The 25,914-nt window shown below is 44.0% G+C and overlaps 2 gene segments (V, D, J or C); both read right to left on the bottom strand.

Annotated features, from left to right (window-relative positions):
• Nucleotides 1-1,762: 1,762 nt before the first annotated feature.
• LOC130336412 (immunoglobulin kappa variable 3D-20-like) lies at nucleotides 1,763-2,226 on the bottom strand. The segment is given in 2 exon segments: nucleotides 1,763-2,067; nucleotides 2,163-2,226. Coding segments are annotated over 2 exon segments (360 nt in total).
• A 19,341-nt stretch (nucleotides 2,227-21,567) lies between these two features.
• Nucleotides 21,568-22,075, bottom strand: LOC130336252 (immunoglobulin kappa variable 3-15-like). The segment is given in 2 exon segments: nucleotides 21,568-21,884; nucleotides 22,014-22,075. Coding segments are annotated over 2 exon segments (366 nt in total).
• Nucleotides 22,076-25,914: the final 3,839 nt, after the last annotated feature.

The raw sequence follows: 25,914 nt of genomic DNA, 5'->3' as shown, positions 1-25,914 counted from the left end.
GTCTCCTCAAGGCTGTGCCTTTCAGCCACTATATGATCTCCTCATGCTTCAGCCAACTCGAGGCTGTGCCATTCAGCCACTATATGGTCTCCTCATGCTTCAGCCACCTCCAGGCTGTGCCATTCACCTACTATATGGTCTCTTCATGCTGCCACAAACTCCAGGCTGTGCCATTCAGCCACTATATGTTCTACGCATGCTTCAGCCACCTCCAGGCTGTGCCATTCAGCCAGTTTATGGTATCCTCATGCATCAGCCACCTCCAGGCAATACCATTCAGACACTATATGGTATCCTCATGCTGCCACAAACTCCAGGCTGTGCCATTCAGGCACTATATGATATCCTCATGCTTCAGCTAACTCCAGGCTGTGCCATTCAGCCACTATATGTTCTACTCATGCTTCAGCTAACTCCAGGCTGTGCCTTCAGCCACTATATGGTTTACTGATGCAGATGGGAATAGGACATTACCTAAAAATATTTTATGGTAGCACTAGCTACCATAAATCTCCAATTTCAATTTTAAAATTCATCTTTTAATCTTATGGATTGTGAAGTCCTATTGTCTACTCATGCTGCCGCCAGCTCCAGGCTGTGCCATTCAGCCACTTTATGGTCTCCTCATAATTCATCCACCTCCAGGCTATGCCATTCAGACACTAAATGGTCTCCTCATGCTGCCACAAACTCCAGGCTGTGCCATTCAGCCACTATATGGTCTCCTCATAATGATGCCACCTCCAGGCTCTGTCATTGTGCCGCCATGTGACATGTGACTCCTTGTTAGATTTGGTCCTTTGTAAACACATGCCAGGGCCCGGGACACTAAAACTTGGGAGTGTTAGCTAAAATTTCAATTTCAAAATATTAAATTTCTATTTTAAAATATTAAATTTCAATTTCAAAAAATCAATGTAATCTTTTCAAGACTGAGGCCCTATAATCTTTGATGTCATATAGTAGCTGTGTAATCACTACAAGAATCCAATGAAACAGGTTGGAGCGATCACAATTAACCATTACTGATTAAAAAAAACATTTGCAGTTCCACAAAAGAATAAGACAGTGGGAGAGGGTGACGATGAGAGCCACGGGCTGGAACAAGAGGTAGCTCGCCTCTCGGTGAACCGCCAGCTCGATGCTCACCAGAAAAGATACTCAAAAAATGTAAATAAATACAAATTAAATTAAATAAAAATTGCATTTACTCTTAAATAAATAAACAAATAAACAATTGATAATAATAATAAATAAATTAAATAAAAATTACATTTACTAAAAAATCTATTTACTCTCTTCAATTATGACGCTATTGCCAGTAATTCTAATTGCAATGCCTGTAATCTGCATGTCATACTGAATAACAGGATTATTTCACTAACACAAAACACTCCCTATGCGTGTTAGAACAAAGCAAACTGTTCTATATCCCTATTGAGGATATCTGTAGGCCAGAAATAGCCTTTTCTAATGCAGAAAAATTTGGTGATTCGGCCGAATCAAATTTTTCAAAAGTTTGGTCATCTGTACTGTTTATATTTTTCACAAGGGGTTAAAAGGGACATTTCAAGTTATATCTTTATTCCCCTCTATGTCAACTATTGTCTAGTATCAGCAGGTGGTAGAAAAGCATGATGGGAATGATCAGACATCATAACAGGAAATTCTATATGATCAGCACCTGCAATGTTATATTTATATCTACATTGTGTTTCATAGTTTTTTTTACTGTAGAAGGAGGTTTTTGTACGGCTCTGTATCACTGTGTGAGAGGAAAACTGTGATACTGCTGACAGTAATAACCTGCTATATCATCTCCTGTCACTCCTCTGATTGTAAGAGTGAAAGATGTTCCGGATCCGGATCCAGAGAACCGGTCTGGGACTCCTGTATGTCTGTTGCTTGTATCATAGATAAGAAGTGTTGGACGTTGTCCTGGTTTCTGTTGGTACCAGTATGAATAACTTATATAACTACTGGCTGTACATGAGATGGTGACTGTATCTCCTGGGGACACAGAGATATATTTTGGAGATTGGGTCAGAACAATCTCTCCACAGGATTCTAAGGAACGATAAATAAAACATAAGTGTTAGTGTTAATGTCTCCTCATTGTTATCTCTACTACTGTCCTGTCCATCATCTCATGAACCTCTCACCATGAATGAGAAGAAGAATTAGACCCAGTAAAACTCCCTGTAAACCCATCTTCATCTCCCTGGACTGATGGACCCAGACTATAGAGATGTCCCCTGGACAATGTCTCATATATAAGAGCTGTAATCCCTGGAGGAGACGTCCCCTGAGAGCAGATATGTAAAGCAGGAAACATGTACATTGTGCTGGGGGTCACTGATCAGTCATCTGGATCTTACTGCAAGACTTTATTCTCTACACAGAAATGTATATCCTTATTGTTCTCATAAACCTATTCATAGCAAAGATGGATTTATTTATCAATGTATTGATAACCTCTGTCTATCTTTAGGCTCCGGTAGATGACCACCCACTGGACACATCAATCCATCATGGTCCTGTCTGTGATATTAGAGTCCATTGTGAATTACTACAGATTGGGAGAGATTTATCAAAACCTGTGAAGAGGGAAAGTTGGCCAGTTGCCCATAACAACCAATCAGATGGCTTCCTTCATTTTTCAGAGGGCTATTTAAAAATTTAAAAAGTGATCTGATTGGTTGCTATGGGCAGCTGCAGCACTTATTCTCTGCACAAGTTGTGATAAATATCAACCAATATTGCTATTATCATTAGTATCCTCATTATAATAATAATAATAATAATAATTATTATTATTATTATTTTTTAACATTTTCTAGAACCACATGTTAACAAGAACACAAAATTATACCTACTTGTAATTTTGGCTTTTTACCCCTTCACACCACAGCAAACCTTTCTTTCTAACCTTTTAAGAGCTATAACATCTTTATGTCTTGTTTTATTGCAGACTGAGTTGTGTAATATACATGATTAGAGATGAGCTAATTTACAGTAAATTCGATTCATCATGAACTTCTCGGCTCGGCAGTTGATGCCTATTCCTGCATAAATTAGTTCAGCTTTCCGGTGCTCCCGTGGGCTGGAAAAGGTGGATACAGTGATTGGAGACTCTTTCCTAGGACTGTATCCACCTTTTCCAGCCCACCGGAGCACCGGAAAGCTGAACTAATTTATGCAGGAAAAGTCAGCAACCGCCGAGCCGAGAAGTTCGTGATGAATTGAATTTACTGTTTTGTATCTATTTTTTTGCGCAAAAATATGCGCAAGTGTTTTTTTTTGTCTTTTTTTGTGCAAATTTTCATAGAATTCTTCATCACTTTTTTCTACGGTTAAGTTACCATAGAGCATTTTCTACTGTAGAATCAATTTACTAACTGCGTTTTGTTTTTTTTCTGCAAAAAAATGCGCAAACAGCGTTTTCTTGCGCAAATATACACCACCTCGGAGGACACATACCAAAGTGTCCATTTTGGCACAGTAAGGACTGCTACTCCCATCATGGACAGACTCTGCCGATGATGGGAGTTGTATTCCAGTCGCTGAGGTGCAGATCGCACCGGTTCATTATCCAGGGACCCGCTGCAATCCGCATTTATTAACTGTAAAAGCCGACGGTACATGCGGTTCCACTGCGCTGCACTCCGCTCCTGTATACACTGTCATAATTCATAATCCCCACCGCCGGGAGAGGGGAGCTCTGATTGGTGAAAAGCTATTAACCAATCAGAGCTCCTGTCTCCCGGCGGGGATTATGAATTATAAGAACTGTATATAGGAGTCGGCGTGCAGCGCAGTGTAGACGCATGTACCACTGGCTTGTATAGTTAATAAATGCGGATTGCAGCAGGTCTCTGGAGAATTATCGGCTGCGATCTGCCCCTCTGCCCTTGGACTACTACTCCCATCATGGGGCAGAGTCTGTCCCATGATGGGAGTAGTTGTAGTACCGCGGTGCTGCTGAAGGATGGCACTTGCACATCCCCCGGCTGCGGGACATTTAGAACTACTACTCCCTTCATGGACAGACTCTTCTCATGATGGGAGTTGTACTCCAGAGACCCGCTGCGATCCGCATTTATTAACTGTAAAAGTCGGTGGTACATGCGACCAGGGCTGCCATCAGAAATCTCAGGGCCCCTTGCACAGCTCAAGGCCTGCCCCCCCCCCCTGTTCCATGTAGAGATACATGGAGGGGGTGTTCCGGCCGCAGCCTCCTGCGGGGTACAGACGTCAGCTTCCAGCTAACAGCCGCTTGGGCCCCCCTGCGATCTATAACTTATCCCCTATCCTTGGATAGGGGATAAGTTATTTTTCACCAGACTACTCCTTTAACAGAGGGGCCTACCCAAACTATATGGAAACAACTATTAACAGAGGGCCTATCCAAACTATATAGGGGACTCCATATAGTTTGCGTAGGCCCCTCTGTTAATAATTGCCCCTATAGTTGTGGTAGGCCCCTCTGTTAATAGTTGCTCACATAGTTGTGGTAAGCCTGGGCCCCTCTCAGAGAGGCCTACAACTATATGGGGGGGGGGGGAACTATTAGCACAGAGGGGCCTACAACAATTATATGGGCCGGGCAACAATTTGCCACTATATAGTTGTTGTACGCTCCTTTCTGCTGTTAACCATCGCCCCCAATGCTGTATCAATGCGCAGCGGCCCTGTGCAGGGGTATAGCTAGAAACCACAGGGCCCCGATGCAAAAAATGACACCCCCCCCCAGGGCCCGGGCATTTGATAATAAGCAGCCCATTTTTTTGGTGGGGGTCCGACAGCTGAGACCCCCACCGATCACCTCGGTTGAAGTGGTTCTCCAGCTGTTGGAAAGCTAAAATTCCCGTCATGTCTGAAAAGCCTCTGGCAATGGGAGTTGTAGTTTTGTAACAGCTGGAGAGACACAGATTGGACACAGTTTTACCCATCATCACTGCAGAATTTACAAGTGACTACAGCTCTGATGGGACAGTCAGGAGAATACACAATGATGTCAGTGACCTGAGTGACGTCTTCTGACTTGAGTGATATCTTCTCTGTTATCTTTTCTTCTTCATCTGGTCCAGAGACCAGGTCTTCCTCCAGCTCCATCTTCTCTGCAGAGTCTGACATGCAGACATCATTGGTTCCTCACTGTCAGCAGATCCTCATCCTCTGCATGAAGACAGTAATCATTATAACCTTGCCAGAAAGTGTACCCTAAATAAAATACTGCCCCACACTGTACCCTAAATATAATACTGCTATACACTGTACCCACTAAATATAATACTGCCCCACACTGTACCCTGAATATAGTACTGCCCCACACTGTATCCACTAAATATAATCCTGCCCCACACTGTACCCTGAATATAATACTGCCCCACACTGTAGCCTGAATATAATACTGCCACACATTGTACCCTAAATAAAATACTGCCCCACACTGTACCCTGAATATAATCCTGCCCCACAATGTACCCTGAAAATAATACTGCCACACATTGTACCCTAAATAAAATACTGCCCCACACTGTACCCTGAATATAATACTGCTATACACTGTACCCTGAATATAATACTGCCATACACTGTAACCTTAATGTAATACTGCCTCACACTGTACGCTGAATATAGTACTGCTATACACTGTACCCACTAAATATAATCCTGACACACACTGTACCCTCTGAATATAATACTGCCCCACACTGTACCCTGAATATAATACTGCCACACACTGTACCCTGAATATAATCCTGCCACACCCCATAGCCCCCCCTGCACCTCTCATCACCCCACCCCCATAACCCCTCCAGCACCTCTCATCACCCCCATAACCCCTCCTGCACCTCTCATCACCCCATAACTCCCCTGCACCTCTTATCACCCCCATAACCTCCCCTGCACCTCTCATCACCTCCATAACCCCCTGCACCTCTCATCACCCCCATAACCCCCCCGTGCACCACTCATCATCCCCATAACTCCCCCTGCACCTCTCATCACCCCCATAACTTCCTGCACCTCTCATCATCCCCATATCCCCTCTGCACCTCTCATCATCCCCATAACCCCCCTGCACCTCTCATCACCCCCATAACCCCTCCTGCACCTCTCATCACCCCCCTGCACCTCTCATCACCCCCATAGCCCCCCTGCACCTCTCATCACCCCCACAGCCCCCCTACACCTCTCATCACCCCCACAGCCCCCCCTGCACCTCTTATCACCCCCATAAGCCCCCATGCACCTCTCATCACCCCCATAGCCCCCCTGCACCTCTTATCACACCCATAACCCCCCTGCACCTCTCATCACCCCCATAACCCCCCTGCACCTCTCATTATCCCCATAACCCCCCCTGCACCTCTCATCACCCTCCACCACCACTCATCACCCCCCTGCACCTCTCATCATCCCCATAACCCCCCGTGCACCTCTCATCATCCCCATAACCCCCCCTGCACCTCTCATCATCCCCATAACCCCCCCTGCACCTCTCATCACCATCCACCACTCATCACCCCCTGCACCACTCATCCCCCCCCTGCACCACTCATCACCCCCCTGTACCACTCATCACCCCCCTGCACCACTCATCACCCCCCTGCACCACTCATCACCCCCCCTGCACCACTCATCACCCCCCCCTCATGCACCACTCATCAGCCCCCCTGCACCACCCATCACCCCCCCCTGCACCACTTATCACCCCCCTGCACCACTCATCACCCCCCCCTGCACCACCCATCACCCCCCTGCACCACTCCTCGCCCACCCTGCACCACCCATCCCCCCCCTGCACCACTCATCTGCCCCCCACCCTGCACCACTAATCACCTCTTATCATTCCCATAACACCACCCTTCCCCCCCCCCCCCCCCCGGCACAACTCATCACCCATAACACCAACTCCCTCCCCCCGCGCAAGTTCACCTACCTTGCTGGGGATTGGAGAAACCACGTGAGGCTTCTGCTGCTCCTGGTGCTGGAAGGGGAGGATGAGGGAGATTGCGCAGGGACGTGGACAGGTCAGGTGATTGGAGAAGACGTGCGTGCCTGCGCGGGGCACGTGACGTCTGTACTCCAACCAGCCCTTGGCCAGTCCGTCTCTGCCATAATTCTTAAGGGGCCCGCGCCATAGAAATAAATGTGCGGGACTGTGAGGCACGGTCATAGTCCTTGCGGGCACCCAGCGGTCAGTGAGTGACAGTCGCAGTCACTCACTGACAAGCAGGGCCGCCATCAGGGGGGTGACAAGTCATAAAAAAAAAAAAAAAAAGTCCAGGGACGTCTGGGCCCCCTGAAGTGTATGGGCTGTACCCCCCTGATGGCCTGCATGCGACTACACTGCGCTGCCAACGGCTTCTGTACACACTGTCATAATTCATAATCCCCGCCGCCGGGAGAGGAGAGCTCTGATTGGTCAATAGCTATCCACCAATCAGAGCTCCCATCTCCTTATGAATTATGACAGTGTATATAGGAGTCGGTGGCAGCACGATGTAGCCGCATGTACCACCGACTTTTTAATTTAAGTGCGGATCGCAGCAGATCATTCTGGAGATCTGCCGCGATCCGCATTGCATAATGCCGTTGACGGCGGATTGCGCAGGTCCTTCGCGCATTCTGCCGTTTATGAACGGCATTCAGTTAACCCGACGATGCGCGGCATCGCACGGGTTAACAGGCTGAAATCCCGCTGTTTCCAGCAGGGAACAACTTCTGCAACACCCCCCAGGACCATCTGTCGATTGTCCTGGTCAGTGATCACTGTGATTAGTTCCTGTGGACCAATCACAGTGAATGAGCTGACTGGGGGGTAAAGTTCATTTCCCCTGCTCTGCCCGCCGCTAGAAGTCCAGGCAGAGCAGGGGAAGATGACGCCAAGAGCTGCGGCGGGGACCGCGGCACTTACCAATTACCGGCGTGACAGTGGGGACTGGCGGCAGGCTCTCAACAGCTGGAGGCACACGGGTTGGCAGCTGCGGCGGCCGGTAAGTGGAGGAGGCGGCGGCATCTGCATCAGAGGCAGCAGTGAAGCTCTTCACTGCTGCTTCTGGTAGTTTCAAAACTACAACTCCCAGCATGCCCAGACAGCCTTTGGCTGTCTGGGCATGCTGGGAGTTGTTGTTTTGCAATATCTGGAGGGCAGTTTGGAGACCACTGTGTAGTGGTCTCCAATCTGTGCTCTTCCAGATTTTGCAAAACTACAACTCCCAGCATGCCCAGACAGTCCAGGCATGCTGGGAGTTGTAGTTCTGTAACATCTGGCCCTTCAGATGTTGCCGAACTACAATTCCCAGCATGCCTTGGCAGTCTGGGCATGCTGAGAGTTGTAGTTTTGCAACATCTGGAGGGCTACAGTTTGGAGACCACTACACCGTGGTCTCCAAACTGTTCTCCTCCAGTTGTTGCAAAACTACAACTCTCAGTATGCTCTTCGGCTGCCTGGGCATGCTGGGAGTTGTAGTTTTGCAACAACTGTAGGCACATTGGTTGTGAAACATTGTCTATTTCCTAACTCAGTGTTTCCCTACCTGTGTGCCTCCAGCTGTTGCAAAACTATAACTCCCAGCATGCACTGACAAACCGTACATGCTGGGAGTTGTAGTTTTGCAACAGCTGGTAGTGTTGCTCACGAATATTCGCAATTCGAATATTATTCGCGAATATCGCATATTCGCGAATTCGCAAATTTCGCGAATATAGCGCTATATATTCGTAATTACGAATATTCGTTTATTTTTTATTTTTTTTTTCACAGTACACATCAACAGTGATCACCCCTCTCTGCTTCCAGCTTGTGTGTTGTAAAGAAGGCTGTAATACTACTGTGTGAGACCGGCATGCGAAAATTCGCATATGCGAAAATTCGCATATGCTAATTTTTGCATATGCGGATTTCCACGTATGCTAATTTTGTATATGCTAATATTCACATATGTTAATTTTCGCATACGCGAATTTTCGCATATGCGAAAATAAAACGAGAATATAACGAATATGCGAATATTCGCGAATATATGACGAATATTCGTCCATATATTCGCGAATATTCGCGAATTCGAATATGGCCTATGCCGCTCAACACTAGTCAGTAACTCTCACCATGAATAGAGATCAGTAAGACAAACAGCTGAAGCCCCTGAGAAGCCATCTTTATGTCTCTGGAGTGACAGGCACAGACTATAGAGATGTCACCTGTACAATGTTTCCTATATAACAGCTGTAATCCCTGGGGAGAGGCCCCTGGGGGCCAATATACAAATACCCTATGTAAATGATCTTCTACTTCTCAGCATCACAGTTATTGTCTCCATTCAGTCAACGGAAGATAGAAGAGATCTGATAAGAAAAGAAATGCTAATATTGTGTAATTCTACAAAATAACCACTTAAGGACAGAGAGTTTTTACGTTTTAGCACTTTCGTTTTTTCCTCCTCACCTTTTAAAAATCATAACCCTTTCAATTTTGCACCTAAAAATCCATTTGTGGCTTATTTTTTGTGCCACCATTTCTACTTTGTAATGACATAAGTCTTTTTACCCAAAAATGTACGGCAAAACCAAAAAATAGATCATTGTGTGACAAAATTGAAGATAAACATTTTTGTAACGAAAATGAATGTTGAAAATTGTCATCTTCTGACCCCTATAACTTTTTTTTATTGTTCTGCATACAAGGTTGTAGGAGGGCTCATTTTTTTGCGCCTTGATCTGAAGGTTTTAACGGTATGATTTTTGTAGTGATCTGATTTTTTGATCACTTTTTATTTATTTAATTGTTTCATGATATAAAAGATGAGCAAAAAATACACTATTTTGGACTTTGGAATTTTTGGGCGCGTACGCCATTGACCATGTGGTTTAATTAATGATACATTTTTTATAGTTCAGACATTTATGCACACAGCAATACCACATATGCTTATTTTTATTATTGTTACATATTTTTACATATTTTTATATGGAATTTGAGAAAAGGGGGGTGATTTAAACTTTTAATAAGGAAGGGGTTAAAGGGGTATTCCAGGATTTTTTTTTATTTGACTATGCTACAGGGGCTGTACAGTTAGCGTAGTTCATACTATTGTGCCTGTACCTGTGTGTGATGGTTTTCTCACATTTCTTCTGTGATTTTCACTCCAATATTTATTTTTACCAGCATACAAAATGAATGTTGTCTCAGATTTTTCCCAGCTTGCAATGCGGCCGAGACCTGACTCACTAGTCAGCTGATGACAGGGAGCCTGTCTGCTTCAATGGGTGGAGGGATTAATCTGCAATTAATGCAACAGCTGTAGGCACCCTGATTGAAAACCACACTGATTTGAATGGATGCAGCTCCTTTATGTTTCAATGGGTGGGGTGGCTGATGTGTGGGAGGGAGGAAGATGGAATTGTGGGATTTGTTGTCAAAAAAAGAAAAGTCAAACAGGAAATACTGGTTCACAAACAGCTAGCCACAGTGTTATGGTAATCTCACAACATAGTAATTTATCCCCAAGACAAGCGCAGATCCTTACTAAGCATGTCCATTACTGTCTGACAGGTAAGTACTAAAATCACCGTATGCTGGATAACCCCTTTAATTGGTGTTTTTTATTTATTTTTTTAACACTTTTAGTCCCCTTGGGGGACTTTTAGGAGGAATCCTTAGATTCCTCATACAGATCAATGTGGTTTCATAGAACCACATTGATCTGTGTGCTCAGCCCTGCCAGGCTTCATCATTTACATTGCAGCAGCCAGCACAGGATATGAGGTAAACCCTCCGGCTTCCTCCGCCGTGGATCAGCCCCCAATTTTTCAAAACTGCATCATGTTGAGGCGTTGGCATTTTTTCCCTAAAATCTGGGAGTTTTTGTCAAAAAGAAGTCTTTGAGATAGCCAAAACACCATTAAAAACTCAACGTGGGTATGAAGATTGGAGTTCGAAAAAAGGTATGCACATAGAAGGCTTTAGAGAATTTCATTGGGTACCACGAAAAAAAGGTGAAGCAGTGGTGCCTGAGGAATGTAGTAGGTAGGAAACAAATTCTAAGTGTAAAAAAAAAATGATATTTTTTTGGAAGATAATAAAGGTATTTACAAGTGGGCATCAAAGAGCTGTCGCCAAGAGCAATAATGGAAAACCGGTAAGATCATGTTGGAATGGGAACTTGATATGAAAAAATGAATAAAGGATGTATGAATGAATGGCATATTTGATGTTCTTAATGTATTGATTCAGTGGTGATCAATCAGGGAATATAAACATATTGGGGAACATTTATCAATGTTTGCTTATGTATTCCTTTTTTTAGTTATTTTTTTTTTTACAATTTTTTTGCTTATGTGCGACTTATTTATCAACTGCTTTCAGCCTGTTGATAAATTTCTTTCACGTAAGCAATTTTAATTTTTTTGCTTTGGTAGTTGCTTTTTCTGCTCCATGTCTGAGAAAGAGTAAATTTAGTAGTTTTTTTTCATGCAATGCAACTTTTTTGCGACTTTCGCACTTGATAAATCTCTGACCACTGCAAGTCAAAAATCACTTTTTGCTTTGGTAAGCAAGATTTTAATTTTTTGCTTAGGACACTGAACAAGCAAAAAGTTGCATTGCGGGATGCGCCCGCATGTGGATTCCAGCCCGTCACTCACCTCCCTGGTCTTCCATGTTCTCAGTCCCGGCGTGCGTGCCCCCACCTCCTAGGGTGCATGCGCCGGAGCTCTTTGATTTAAAGGGCCAGTAAGCCCTAATTAGTGTCTTCACCTGTTCCTTCCCTTTGAGTGAGTGCACCTCTACCTGCCCTGGGCAAGATCTTTATTGCCCCTGTGCCTGAGTGAAAGCATTCTGTGTTCCTGTGTTCCTGGTTATCCGTGTACCTGATCCTTGTTCCATGACATGACCCTGCTACTGTGCCGCCTGCCCTGACTTTAAGCTATCCTGACCACGTCTTGTCTTTATTCTATGTACCACGCTTCATCCCAGCAACCTGTGTGGACGAGTCGTGCCAGGGGTAACGACCTGGTGAAAACCAGCAGCACCTTAGACTCCACTCTCTGGCGCGGCTCACGTCATCATCCACACAGGCCCAGAGGATCCACCACCTGCTGTGACCCTTACACATATTATGTAGGTCGCGGGTCGTTTGATAATTTTTTTTTTTTAGATTTATTGTTTACTTTTTTTTATTATTTGTCTAAAAATTTCTTTACAGGTCCATATTAATTGTTTTTTTTTTACAGTAATCAAGTACAATGTGTTTTTACATGTGCTGCTATTCATTGCCTTTTTAAAATACAAAAGACATCCTTTGAATTGCCTCTAGCTACTGTATTTCATAAAGGCAGAAATGAATACCAGTGCATGTAAAAACACATTGTACATTTCCCAGGAACTATGCACCAACATACTCTTAACAAAGAGTCTCCTATTGCAGGTACCGTATTTTTCGCCCTATAGGACGCACCGGCGTATAAGACGCAGCCAATTTATAGGTGCAAAATCTAAAAAAATAAAGATTTTGAACCCAATATTGGTCTTCAACCTGCGGACCTCCAGATGTTGCAAAACTACAACTCCCAGCATGACCGGACAGCCGTTGGCTGTACGGGCATGATGGGAGTTGTAGTTTTGCAACATCTGGAGGTCCACAGATTGAAGACCACTGCTTGGAGGTAATAATCACGTGTCCCCGCCGCACCGGACCCGTCACCACTGCCCTGGATGTCACTCCATTGCTTTTGTCGTGTCGCTCCGGAACGTCTCTGCTGCCGGCCGGGTATCCTTGCTCTCCGTCGCCGCCATCACGTCGTTATGCACGCCGACGCATGTATGCGACGACGTGATGACGAGGAAGGAGAGCGCCGGCCATACAGGGGATCCCTGAACGGAGAAGACACTGAAGAGGCAGGTAAGGTCCCTCCCGGTGTCCTGTAAGCACTAACCAGGCTATTCAGTCGGGCTGTTCGGGACCGCCGCGGTGAAATCGCGGCAGTCCCGAACAGCCGGGTTAGTGTCACTTTCCCTTCAGACGCTTTGATCGCCGCGTCTGAAGGGTTAATACAGGGCATCACCGCGATCGGTGATGTCCTGTATTAGCCGCTGGTCCCGGCCGTTGATGGCCGCAGGGACCGCCGCGATAGGGGTGTATTCGCCGTATAAGACGCACCGACTTTTCCCCCCTCCTTTTGGGGAAGAAAAAGTGCGTCTACGGTGTATTGTATTGGCAGTTTAGTAAAACAGGAACATTGTATTATTAGAGATGGGGGAGCAGCACAATCTATATGACTATCTAATCGTATCTATAGTAAAACTCTGTTTCTAGAATAGCACCATTCACTGCCTGTCTGATTGTGTTCAATATTTGCATCTTTTCCCTATCACCTATCATCATCTGCATCTTTGAACATCAGCCATATTCATTAACAACAGCTATAGGTACCTACAATTATTTTATTAGTTGCATACATTTAAAGTAATAGTCCACCTACATATACAATTCTTGGTTCTTTACTGGTACAATTTGAATTATAAATTGTGGTACATTGAATAGAGATAACCTATTGGTCCATATTGCAGTGCAATTGGGTGTATATATTATTATTCACATACCTTTTATAACTGTAAAAAAACTATTAATATATAAAAAAAAAAGTAATGCTAATAATAGTAATAAAAAAAATGTTTAACAATAAATCTAAAAATAAAAAAAATATATATAAAACGACCCACAACCAATATCCTAAGTTCATATTCCCTGAACAAACACCACAGAATCAATTATACATTAAGAACAGAAATCCAACACATCATCCATTCATCATTCATTTTTTAATATCAAATTACCATTTACACATATTATAAAAGTGATAGAAAAAGATTTGCTGCCCATAGATCTGTAGTTGATAGTTGACGTTCACATTAATTAATATTGTATAGCAAACAGATTTGGCTTTAATGGTAATAATGCCACTAAAATAGACTGAGAAACAAATGGTGGGGTAAATCCTTAACAAGGTGAGGGGTCTGGGGGGGGGGGGGGGGGGACCACCGTATAGAGAACTGAGGCAGCAGGAAAATAAAATGGGATGAACATATCCAAAAGTGAATAAAAAAAGAGGCGGATCACTCACCGGTCGGATGCCGTGCACTTTATTCAGAGAGTGAATACAATGGCTATATACGGATAGATGGAATGGCAGGGCAGGAGGTGTTACAGAGTTCCATCCGAAGCGACAGCGCCGTTTCACGCCCTCTGGGCGTTTCTTCAGGGCTGGAATTGACATCACATCACAGGTGCTGCCTCTTTATATAGACCATATGTATAATAGTATTTAATGTAATAACAGATAAAATCCTGTGTAATACATCTAAGCTATATAAAAACAATAGAAAGCTAAACCTGAAACATTATAGAAAAGCTGAAAACTAATTTCTTTCATTAAAGGAGATGTCCGGTGCTCACTTTTCTTATTTTATCCGTTCCGGGCTGAAAAATAAAAGAAAACAAATTTTCTCTTACCTGCCTAGGCTCCACCGGTGCTTCAGTACAGATGTTCGGTCCCCGGGCTGTATTCTTCTTACTTCCTGTTAGCCCGGCACGTCACACGGAGCTTCAGCCTATCACTGGCCGCAGCGATGTCCCGCCTTGGCCAGTGATAGGCTGAAGCTCTGTGTGACGTGCCGGGCTAACAGGAAGTAAGAAGAATACAGCCTGGGGACCGAACGCCTGTACCGGAGCACCGAGGGAGCGTAGGCAGGCAAGAGAAAGCTTATTTTCTTTTTTTTTGCAGCCCGGAACAGATACAATAAGAAAAGTGAGCACCGGACATGTCCTTTAAAACCTAATGCACCTGTGGCATCCAGATCCGCTATCCAGCGAGCTTCTCTTTGAAGCAGTGTTCTGTGTCTGTCTCCTCTTTTGTTTAATTCATTTCTCTCTAGATCTGCAAATTTTATGTATTTAAAGTCTCCTTCATGGACCTCTCTTACATGTGTTATTAACTTGGGCCCCTCTTTCCCGGTTATAATAGACCTTGCATGCTTTCTTATTCTTCCAATCAATCTCCTTTTCGTTTTACCGATGTAAAAGTGTCCGCAAGGACATATCAGGCAATGTATAACAAACGTGGTTTTGCACGTTATTAACTGTTGCACTTCCACAATTTTAGGACCTAAGACATCTTATCCCCTATCCAAAGGATAGGGGATAAGATGCCTGATTGCGGGGGTCCCGCTGCTGGGGACCCCCGTGATCTTCCACACTGCATCCCGTTAGAATCAGTCCCCGGAGCGTGTTCGCTCTGGGTCTGATTACTGGCGATCACGGGGACAGAGCTTAGTGACGTCACGGCTCCACCCCCCGTGTGATGTCACGCTCCGCCCCCTTAATGCAAGCCTAGCTGACACGCCCCTCCAATAGACTTGCATTGAGGGGGCAGAGTGTAACGTCACTATGCTCCGTGCTCGTGGTCGAGATGGACTCAGCCTGAGGACCTCCAGCGGTTCCAGAAGCCACTAAAGGTGGGTGCTGCATGGTAGATCCCGGGGGTCTCCAGAAGTGGGACCCCGGCGATCTGACATCTTATCCCCTATCCTTTGGATAGGGGATAAGATGTCTAGGGGCGGAGTACCTCTTTAAGTTCACACATAGAACAATGCCCACATTTAAAGTTCCCTTGTGGTGTTCTGTCTGTTAGCCAGTCAGTCTGTTTGTTTTTTTCTTTTTCTGGCTGTATTTTTCATGTAATCTCCTAGAGTTCTATTTCTTTTGAAGGTGATAATCGGTCTATTTTGTGCTGTTTATTTTATGTCCTGATCTTGTTCTAAGATGTACCAGTTGCGATGTATAATGTCTGAAAGTGTATTATTCATGGCGGAGTTAGAGAAGGAAAAAACAAATTTTTCCCTTTTCTTTTTTCTCTCTTTATGTTTGAACATTAACTCCCTCCTTGGTTTCTGCTCGGCTCTATCGAACGCTTTTTTACAATATCAGTAGGATACCCTCTGGCATGAAATCTATTTTTCAGGCCTTGTGACTGTTGTAAAAATATGTCCTGCCTAGAATTTATCCATTTTAGTCTAACAAATTGACTATATGGGAAGAAGAGGCTCACCCGGTGAAGATAGACAGCCCGGAACGACTATCCCTCCCCACCGGACGTTCCTGCAGCACAGATGGCCCGGACCAGCTCACCCGAACGTCCCGCCGAGCGGAGGGGAGTACAAAACTAAAGGGGGGAGGGGGGGGTTGGATGATGAATAAGGCCCGGGCAGTGGTCTTCAACCTGCGGACCTCCAGATGTTTCAAAACTACAACTCCCAGCATGCCCGGACAGCCGATGGCTGTCCGGGCATGCTGGGAGTTGTAGTTTTGAAACATCTGGAGGTCCGCAGGTTGAAGACCACTGAGGGCAGAGAGTTCACTCGAGTATAAGCTGAGGGAGGTGTTTTCAGCACGAAAAATCGTGCTGAAAAACTCGGCTTATACTCGAGTATATACGGTATATATTCCGTTGACTAAAACTAAGCGCTTTAACACCTTTAATACAGGCTCAGATCATTAATGGTGGTAAGTGATACCTTTGTTACCTGTATGTATGTGTATGTATATATATATATATATATATATATATATATATATATATTTATACAGGTAACAAAGGTGTCACTTACCACCATTAATTGTCTGAGCCTGTAGTAAAGTTGTTAAAGTGCCGACATTCACTAATATTTGCATATTCACATATTTGCATATATTTGCATATTCGGGAAAAAATATGAATATTCATCATTATGAATAAATATCACTATATTCTAAACATTTGCAAAATCGCGGAGTGACGATATTCGCTGTAAAAATTAGCATTTCGAATATTCGCGCTTGACACTAGTCTCAAAATGGCATCCAGGCACTAGCCAATGCCCAAGCATTCCAAAAGGAGGCGCTTGTATGCAACATTTTAGTTAAATTAGGAATGGCAGAATACAATTTCTCAGCGAGGCTGCTTATTAGGATGTTAATTTTAGTTAAGCTTCTGTGTCTCTGACTATGTTAATAAATGTATTTGTGTCAGTACTGTTTTTGTTTGGTTGTAATTCTGGATCTCCTAAGATAAAATTCTGTTCCTATCTAGGAGTATGTTAGGGGTGTCTTGTGACGTTATTTCAGTTTGGTATTTGTGTTTCTCCATTTTTTGGAGTCCAGTGTTTGTGTTTAAAAAGTGGGTCTTTAGCTGTGGTTGACATGCCTTGTTTTGGGTTTTGCCTACTGTATACAAGTTCTAATATCATGTCTCGATATATATGTTTGTTATTTTGTAGTGTTCTCTCTCTGTATTTCACTGATCCTCAATTCTGTTTAGTTGATTATTATTTTAACCCTTGTCCCTTTTTGATTTTGATGTGTTCCTAAAATGTTCTGGTCTGTTTGGTTTGACACCTCTGTATTGTAGTTCAGGAATGGACTGGAATGGACACATCACATCTGTAGTGGTTCAGATACATGGACAGAGACAGCAATCTCTTGTTTATTGCTTCTGTAGAGAACCCTTTAGTGGACCCTGACCCTTCTTGTGTGTCTGGAGAAGAAAAGGTTTAGTCTCAAGGGGCGACACGCCTTCTTTACCATGAGAACTGTGAACTTATGGAACGGTCTACCTCAGGAACTGGTCACAGTAGGAAAAATTAACAGCTTTAAAACAGGATTAGATACATTCCTGGAACAAAATAACATTAATGCTTATGAAGAAATATAAAATCCCACCCCTTCCCCAATATCGCACCACACCTCTACCCTTCAATTCCCTGGTTGAACTTGATGGACATATGTCTTTTTTCGACCGTACTAACTATGTAACTAAGTACTCTTGAGGCAGAGTGCTTAGCCGTGTGCATGAGATGCCTGATGCTGCAGACGGGAAGGAAGTCCCTCCCTTTCCTGTCTTTCCCTCAGAAGTTCTGTGTGAGCGTGGCATTGATAGTTTGTTTCTCTTTGTTTATTTTTGTGTTTTTTTGATTTTTTTTAGTATGTAGTTTATCTCTTTGGATAACATATTCAATTAAGTCACCTTTCTATTTTGCATAATTTTGCCTTGAATAATTGTAAGGCTCCGTAGAACAAACTGTATTGTTCTGTCTATCTAGGGTGCAGCTTTTAAGACATTGTTGTCCCATTGGGTTAAAATTCTATTCTCGAGAAAGGTTGATAAAATTCCAGAACTGTATCTTGTTTTGTTGGAGGAGGAGTCACCCTGCAGATGCCATTCACTGACTTGTAGCACTGCTGGGCTTTTAAGGAATTCCAGTGAAGCACACCCCTCCCTGACTGAAAGATTCCTTATCTTATTCATATTACAAAATAAAAAAATAAAAAATAAATAAAAAACTGACCTTGAATCCAATACATTGCTTTCTGGTGGAGAATGTATTTCTGGATTCAGAGGAGGGCGGGTGTAATGGGAGGGGGATCATTTTAGACCAACTCTTTAAAAAAAAAAAATGAATGACTGTCTAGAACTAATGTTACAAGAGACAGAAGGGTTCTCACATGTAAAAGACACCATTACAGAACCCACACTTTCAATTCTTTGTAGATTGGAGCAGATGTCCGGAGGATGGCAGATTCTTCATGGGGTATGTAGTAACTACATTACACTAAGTCGTCATAGCTGAACCGCTCCTACATTATTGCCCAGGATACAAATTAGAGTTGGCTGCTTTAACTGAGGCCTGCAGACTGGTTGAGGGTAAAACTGCTAACAGATTAATTTGGAAGGCTTTTCTCACCTCTTCAGGCAAACCAATCTAAAATGCAGAGAGAGTCAGAGGACTCTTGGAGACGCTGCTACTGCCAAAGGAGGTAGGAATTGTCAAAATGAGGGCCCACACCATAGCCGGTACTCTAGAAGCCAAAGGTAATGAGTTGGCTGACACCACTGCAAAGGCTGCTGCTGCACTGCCATGGAAAGTGAAGGACAAGCCAGTCCTAGTGATATCACCTATCTGCACATGGGGTGGATGGGGTACTGCCTAATAAGGGAACTGCTGTGGGACATACCATACTGTGGGGGATATAACTACTTTATGTGGGACGTACTATTCTACCCACTTTTACTGTGCAGGACACCAAGGGGTGGACCTATAGATGGGGAGATTGTGTAGAGATGGGAAGGGCACTGGAAATGTCTTGTCAGTTTGAGCCGGATGGAAAAGAAAAGATAAAAAAAAATGTCACCTGTGAGTCCCTAGATTTAACTATAATCATTTTTATTGTCTGCAGATGCTGTGTACAGCTGGTATCTTCATCTAATTGGCCCTGTATATAGGAATACTGGAATACTGTATTGCCGGTATTATTTGGCCCTTGTATTCTGTTCTGTGTATAGTGGTTTTTACTCTGTAACAGTATTATCCAGTCATTGTGTGGTGGTATATATTTCCTCCATATATACTGGTATTATCAGTCATGGAAAATTATCTTACCTGCGTAATTTGTTTCTTATATACATACATTTTTGTGTGTGTGTTTGTGTGTAGGAGTGGGGCATGAGAGGAGATTTTGGTAGAATAAGGCGGGGGAGGTATAATCTGGGGTGGAGTCTTGCAGGAGGCCCTTGTTTTATTTGACCTGGGGGCCCTGTGCCCTGAGTGTTGTCATGCTGCCCCTGGATCCATGTAACAGACGCTTGATTGCTAAGAGCTGCCTAAGAAAGCCTTCAACAATCACCGAACGAGGGAAAACAATAAGGGACATGTGAGGTCCCAGACTTCCCCAGCAACCCATTGGCACCATGCGATTATGTTGCGGGGGGATGCCGATGGGACCTCTAGACACCAGTGATTACAAGTATTTAATGTTTAAATGCTGTAATTGCTATTGATTACCACATTAAACCATATACATGGTCCAAGGTTGGAGACAGCTTCTCCTATGCCAGACATGGGGAGTAAATGAAAACACCGACATCAGGTTACGGATAACTGTCTTTACTGAGCTGGGTGCAGATGGTAACGCACAGACAGTAGGTTTCAGGTGAGAGGATGCAGTGTAGCCCCTTGGGAGCCCTGTTGCCTCGCTGGGACTTGTGGTGCTTTCACCAATTGAATTGCTGCTGACTTGTGAGATGAGTAGATAAATCCCGGTAGCTAGGATTCTGCCAAGGTATATAAGCCTTCTCTGCCAGGGCATGAACTTTCGCCATACGGGTGATCCTGCAGAATGACCAGTGTAAGTAGATTTGTTCTGGGCCTTCCCTGGACCTCTCCACACACAGCACCTTCACCTAACTATAGCGCAGTCTAAAATTGCACTGGGGGGACTCCTCCCCCGTCTATATAACATAGGGAAGAATTTAGGGGTTCCCTATTAGCAGGCAGGGTCACATGGGGTATACGCTGCTCCCTCTTAAGGGTGCAGTAACAGGTTTTATTCACACATTTGAACAACATAACAAAATAATTAATAAAATATATATTTACTCTGGGTAAAGTGCTGGAACAAATATACTCAGCATGAAGTCTCTAGTGGGCCCAACACCCTGTGCTTCAGGGCTGCCCCAAGCAATCTGAAGTAGGGTGACCACATTTCCTAACTGCCATTCAGGGACACTTACTTTCACAAGTGCATTTCGTCAAACTTATACGTGAGACTGGCAAAAACATATCTGCCTGTGCATTTTTCAGTTCAAAGCAAATTATTTATTTTTTCCTAATGCCAAAAACAATATTCCAGACTTGCCCTAACATCTACAGATACATTGCTTATATGTTGCCTGAGCCTCTCTCCATTTATCTTTTTTTTTTATCTTACATTCCATTTCCTGCCTCTAATTCCATGTAGTAACTAATTTACTACACATTTTACAAGTCCAACTTTCTAAGCAATAAATATTTGCTGCCCTGAACACAAAGGAAAGAATAGGCAGACATCCATTAAAAAGTTACACTTACATTTCGTCCTCTTTAATTCTGATAACGGCCGCTGGATTAGTACAGACAGTTACAGTAGGCGCCGCACAGGAGAGATCCCGGCTCCGGTTGACGTCACCGTCGTCACGTGACTTGGCCGCGCACTGTGTGCGGAAAGGCTGGGGAGGAGCCACACACACTGGACAGTACTATGCGATGCCGATCTGATTCGGCAATCGCATAGTAAAAGGAAGTGACGGTGATGGTGACCGGGACCCGGGACCGACTCTCCAAATGCGGGACTGTCCCGGGCGATCCGGGACACGTGGTCACCCTAATCTGAAGCCACAGGACAGCTATTGGTGCTGGGACACCACATAATGAGACAAATAAATGTTGGTTTATAGAGAGTAAATTATTATAGAGAATAAACCCCTGAGGATGGGAAATCATTGTTGTCTGAATCTTCTCTCTACTTCTTACATAACCGGTACAGACAGGGATCTGCATGTAAATCATCTATTCCCAGAGGAAGAAGAGATCAGAGATAGAAATAACCCTGAACACTCTGCTGATTCTCTGCACCTTTATCTCTATAGAACATTGTAATACAGCAACATCATGGGGGATGGGGAAGGAGGTTTTTGTACGGCTCTGTATCACTGTGTGAGAGGTAAACTCCTATACTGCTGACAGTAATAATCTGCTATATCATCTCCTGTCACTCCTCTGATTGTTAACTTGTAGTTGGTGTAAGAAGATCCATCACTAACACCAGTGAACCGGTCTGGGACTCCTGTATATCTGCTGGCTGCACCATAGATAAGAAGATTTGGCTTTTGTCCTGGTTTCTGCTGGTACCAGGCTATAGCATTCCCTGTATATTCACTAGATATACATGACATGGTGACTGTATCTCCTGGTGACACCGACATATAATCTGGAGTCTGAGTCAGCCCAATCTCTCCACAGGATCCTGAGGATTAGAAGAGACATATTCATTATTGATAAATGTCGGGATCTATTCCTAGAAATCCTGATCTGATGATGGATCCACTGTATAGATTTCTCTACACACAATCCTGGAATGATCCTAATCTCTCACCCTGAATAGAAATGAAGATCACAGCCAGCAGAGAACGGCCAGAAACCATCTTGGTGTTTGTGGAGTCAGATACAAAGTATAAGATGTGTCAGTCTATACAATGAGATATATATAGAGAGTGACAGGGGAGGTTACAGGAGACCCCAGAGACTGTGTATGGAAATACCGGGGACATGGAAATCCTGTGGTTACAAGGTGACAGTCACTGGTGTAGTCAGAATGTCAGTGTAATCTCTGGGCTCAGGGGGTTTATAATGTAGATTAGATTTGGTGGAGTCCATGTTATTATAGTGGATCACATTATATGGATCTTTCCTCTTGTTATACTTGGATTGTCCTGACTACCTGATCTCTTATCATGGGATTATATTCTATTATAATGCTCACAATGGTTTCCCTGCTGGTTGGACAGATGATGATTCTCTTTATGATAAATGATGCTGAGGGCCGGATCACTATTATTCCTTATATTTCCTGTTCTGGATATTACTGACATATAATATTGGATGTTGTTCGGTCTAATAATTTATGACACTTTTATAGACAGATATTCTCCAGTAGCTCAGGTGTAATATATCCCCATGTATTGTTATACTTGTGCTAGATGTGGACTCTTTAGGCTGTAATCTTGTTGGTGTTGGAACCAAGATGTGGAGTCTAAGAGATTCTTGTGTTCACCCTTTAACCCCGATATAATGATCCAGACTTAGATGCAGAGAATCCCCAAGTTGCAGCTGCTGGAATAGTCTCAGACTGGTGCAACAATGATGAATAAACACAATGGGAGACATTTACCAATCTAGTCTATTCTGGGTATGCTTATAGACCAGCGTATGTGGTAGTCTCCTGTCTATTGTGCTCCTAATTTATCAAAGGTCTCACAGCCCTTGATAAATTCTGTGCTCAGACTTCAGGGTCTACAGCTTAACCCCTTAAGGACTCAGCCCATTTTGGCCTTAAGGACTCAGACAATTTAATTTTTACGTTTTCATTTTTTCCTCCTCGCCTTCCAAAAATCATAACTCTTTTATATTTTCATCCACAGACTAGTAAGAGGGCTTGTTTTTTGCGCGACCAGTTGTCCTTTGTAATGACATCACTCATTATATCATAAAATGTATGGCGCAACCAAAAAACACTATTTTTGTGGGGAAATCAAAACGAAAAACGCAATTTTGCTAATTTTGGAAGGTTTTGTTTTCACGCCGTACAATTTATGGTAAAAATGACATGTGTTCTTTATTCTGAGGGTCAATACGATTAAAATGATACCCATTATTATATACTTTTATATTATTGTTGCGCTTAAAACAAATCACAAACTTTTTAACCACATTAGTACGTTTATAATCCCTTTATTTTGATGACCTCTAACTTTTTTATTTTTCCGTATAAGTGGCGGTATGGGGGCTCATTTTTTGCGCCATGATCTGTACTTTTTTTTGATACCACATTTGCATATAAAAAACTTTTAATACATTTTTTATAATTTTTTTTTTAAATAAAATGTATTAAAAAAGTAGGAATTTGGGACTTTTTAAAATTTTTTTCGTTCACGCCGTTCACCGTACGGGATCATTAACATTTTATTTTAATAGTTCGGACATTTACGCACGCAGCAATACCAAATATGTCTATAAAAATGTTTTTTACGCTTTTTGGGGGTAAAATAGGAAAAAACGGACGTTTTACTTTTCTATTGGGGGAGGGGATTTTTTTACTTTTTTTTTACTTTTACTTTTACATTTTTTTTTACACTTGAATAGTCCCCATAGGGGACTATTCATAGCAATACCATGATTGCTAATACTGATCTGTTCTATGTATAGGACATAGAACAGATCAGTATTATCGGTCATCTCCTGCTCTGGTCTGCTCGATCACAGACCAGAGCAGGAGACGCCGGGAGCCGCACGGAGGAAGGTGAGGGGACCTCCGTGCAGCGTTATGAATGATCGGATCCCCGCAGCAGCGCTGCGGGCGATCCGATCGTTCATTTAAATGGCGAACTGCCGCAGATGCCGGGATCTGTATTGATCCCGGCACCTGAGGGGTTAATGGCGGACGCCCGCGCATGACACCATCGCTCCGATGCCCGCGGTTATGCTTAGGACGTAAATGTACGTCCTGGTGCGTTAAGTACCACCTCATCAGGACGTACATTTACGTCCTGCGTCCTTAAGGGGTTAAACTGCATTTAGACCTGCTCCAACATGGTCTGACATTTCAGCATATTTTGGGCAGATGCGACTTGTCGCACAAAAGTCGCACTTGATAAATTCAGCACCAATGCATTTTCCAATGCATTTCCGTCTAAAATAGACTTGCATGCATCATGTTCTAAAAATCCTCTACAGCAAAAGTCGCAGAAAAGTCGCACATATTTAGACTGCGACTTTCTGTGCGACAAATTTAGACAGGAAAAAACTGTCTAAATCCTTTGATAAATCTTCCCCTATGACCCCTAAGAACAGTGAGTAGATCCTACGCCAAAACATAATAGATACAGTAACCCCCCGACATGCGATGGCCCCGACATATGATAAAATCGACATACGATGCTTTTATATGTCGGGGCCATCACATTAAGTGCTATCCGACAGCGTAAAATGCTTAAGCTGCTGTCGGATAGCAGTTTAAGCATCCCAGGCAGGTTCGCTTACCTATTCCCGCTGCTCTGGGTCCACTTCGCGATCCTCCGGCGTCTTCCGCATCTTCTCCAGGGTCCGGGCCTCGCTTTCCGGCATCGTTATTACGTCACTACGCACGCCGCGCCGGCGAAGCAGCGTAATAACGTCACTAGAAAGCGAGGCCCGTACCCCGGAGAAGATGCGGAAGAAGCCAGAGGATCGCGAAGAAGACACCGGAGCAGCGGCACAGCATCGGGAGCCCCTTGGACAGCATCGGGAGCCCCTTGGACAGCATCGGGAGCGGTGAGGACCTGGTCCAGAGCGGCGGGGACAGGTGACCAAAACTTCCTATACTTTACATTGCATGGATCCCTCAACATACGATGGATTCGACAAACGATGGGTCGTTTGGAACAAATTACCATCGTATGTTGAGGGACCACTGTACATGAAAAAAGGAGCGTATACAGATCCATAATGAAAAATTAGAAAAACGTTATTAACATGTAGATACAAAATCCAAATACAAATATTTAAAACCAAATAAAATACATATAAATGTACCTTATTTTTCGCCCTATAGGACGCACCGGCGTATAAGACGCACCCAATTTATAAGTGCAAAATCTAAAAAAATAAAGATTTTGAACCCAATAGTGGTCTTCAACCTGCGGACCTCCAGATGTTGCAAAACTACAACTCCCAGCATGCTGGGAGTTGTAGTTTTGCAACATCTGGAGGTCCGCAGATTGAAGACCACTGCATAGGAGGTAATACTCACGTGTCCCCGCCACTCCGGACCCGTCACTGCTGCCCTGGATGTCGCTCCATCGCTGTCGCCGTGTCCCCGTCGCTCTGGAACGTCTCTGCTGTCGGCCGGGTATCCTCGCTCTCCGTCGCCGCCATCACGTCGTTACGCACGCCGACGCACGTACGCGACGATGAGTAAGGAGAGCGCCGGCCATACAGGGGATCTCTGAACGGAGAAGACACCGAGGAGGCAGGTAAGGTCCCTCCCGGTGTCCTGTAAGCACTAACCCGGCTATTCAGTCGGGCTGTTCGGGACCGCCGCGGTGAAATCTGAACAGCCGGGTTAGTGTCACTTTCCCTTCAGACGCGGCGGTCAGCTTTGATCGCCGCATCTGAAGGGTTAATACAGGGCATCACAGTGATCGGTGATGTCCTGTATTAGCCGCGGGTCCCGGCCGTTGATGGCCGCAGGGACCGCAGCGATAGGGGTGTATTCGCCGTATAAGACGCACCGACTTTCC

This window comes from Hyla sarda, chromosome 1 (genome assembly GCF_029499605.1).
Source record: "Hyla sarda isolate aHylSar1 chromosome 1, aHylSar1.hap1, whole genome shotgun sequence".
Taxonomy (NCBI): Eukaryota; Metazoa; Chordata; class Amphibia; order Anura; family Hylidae; genus Hyla; species Hyla sarda.
This window is presented reverse-complemented; position numbering and strand designations above follow the sequence as displayed.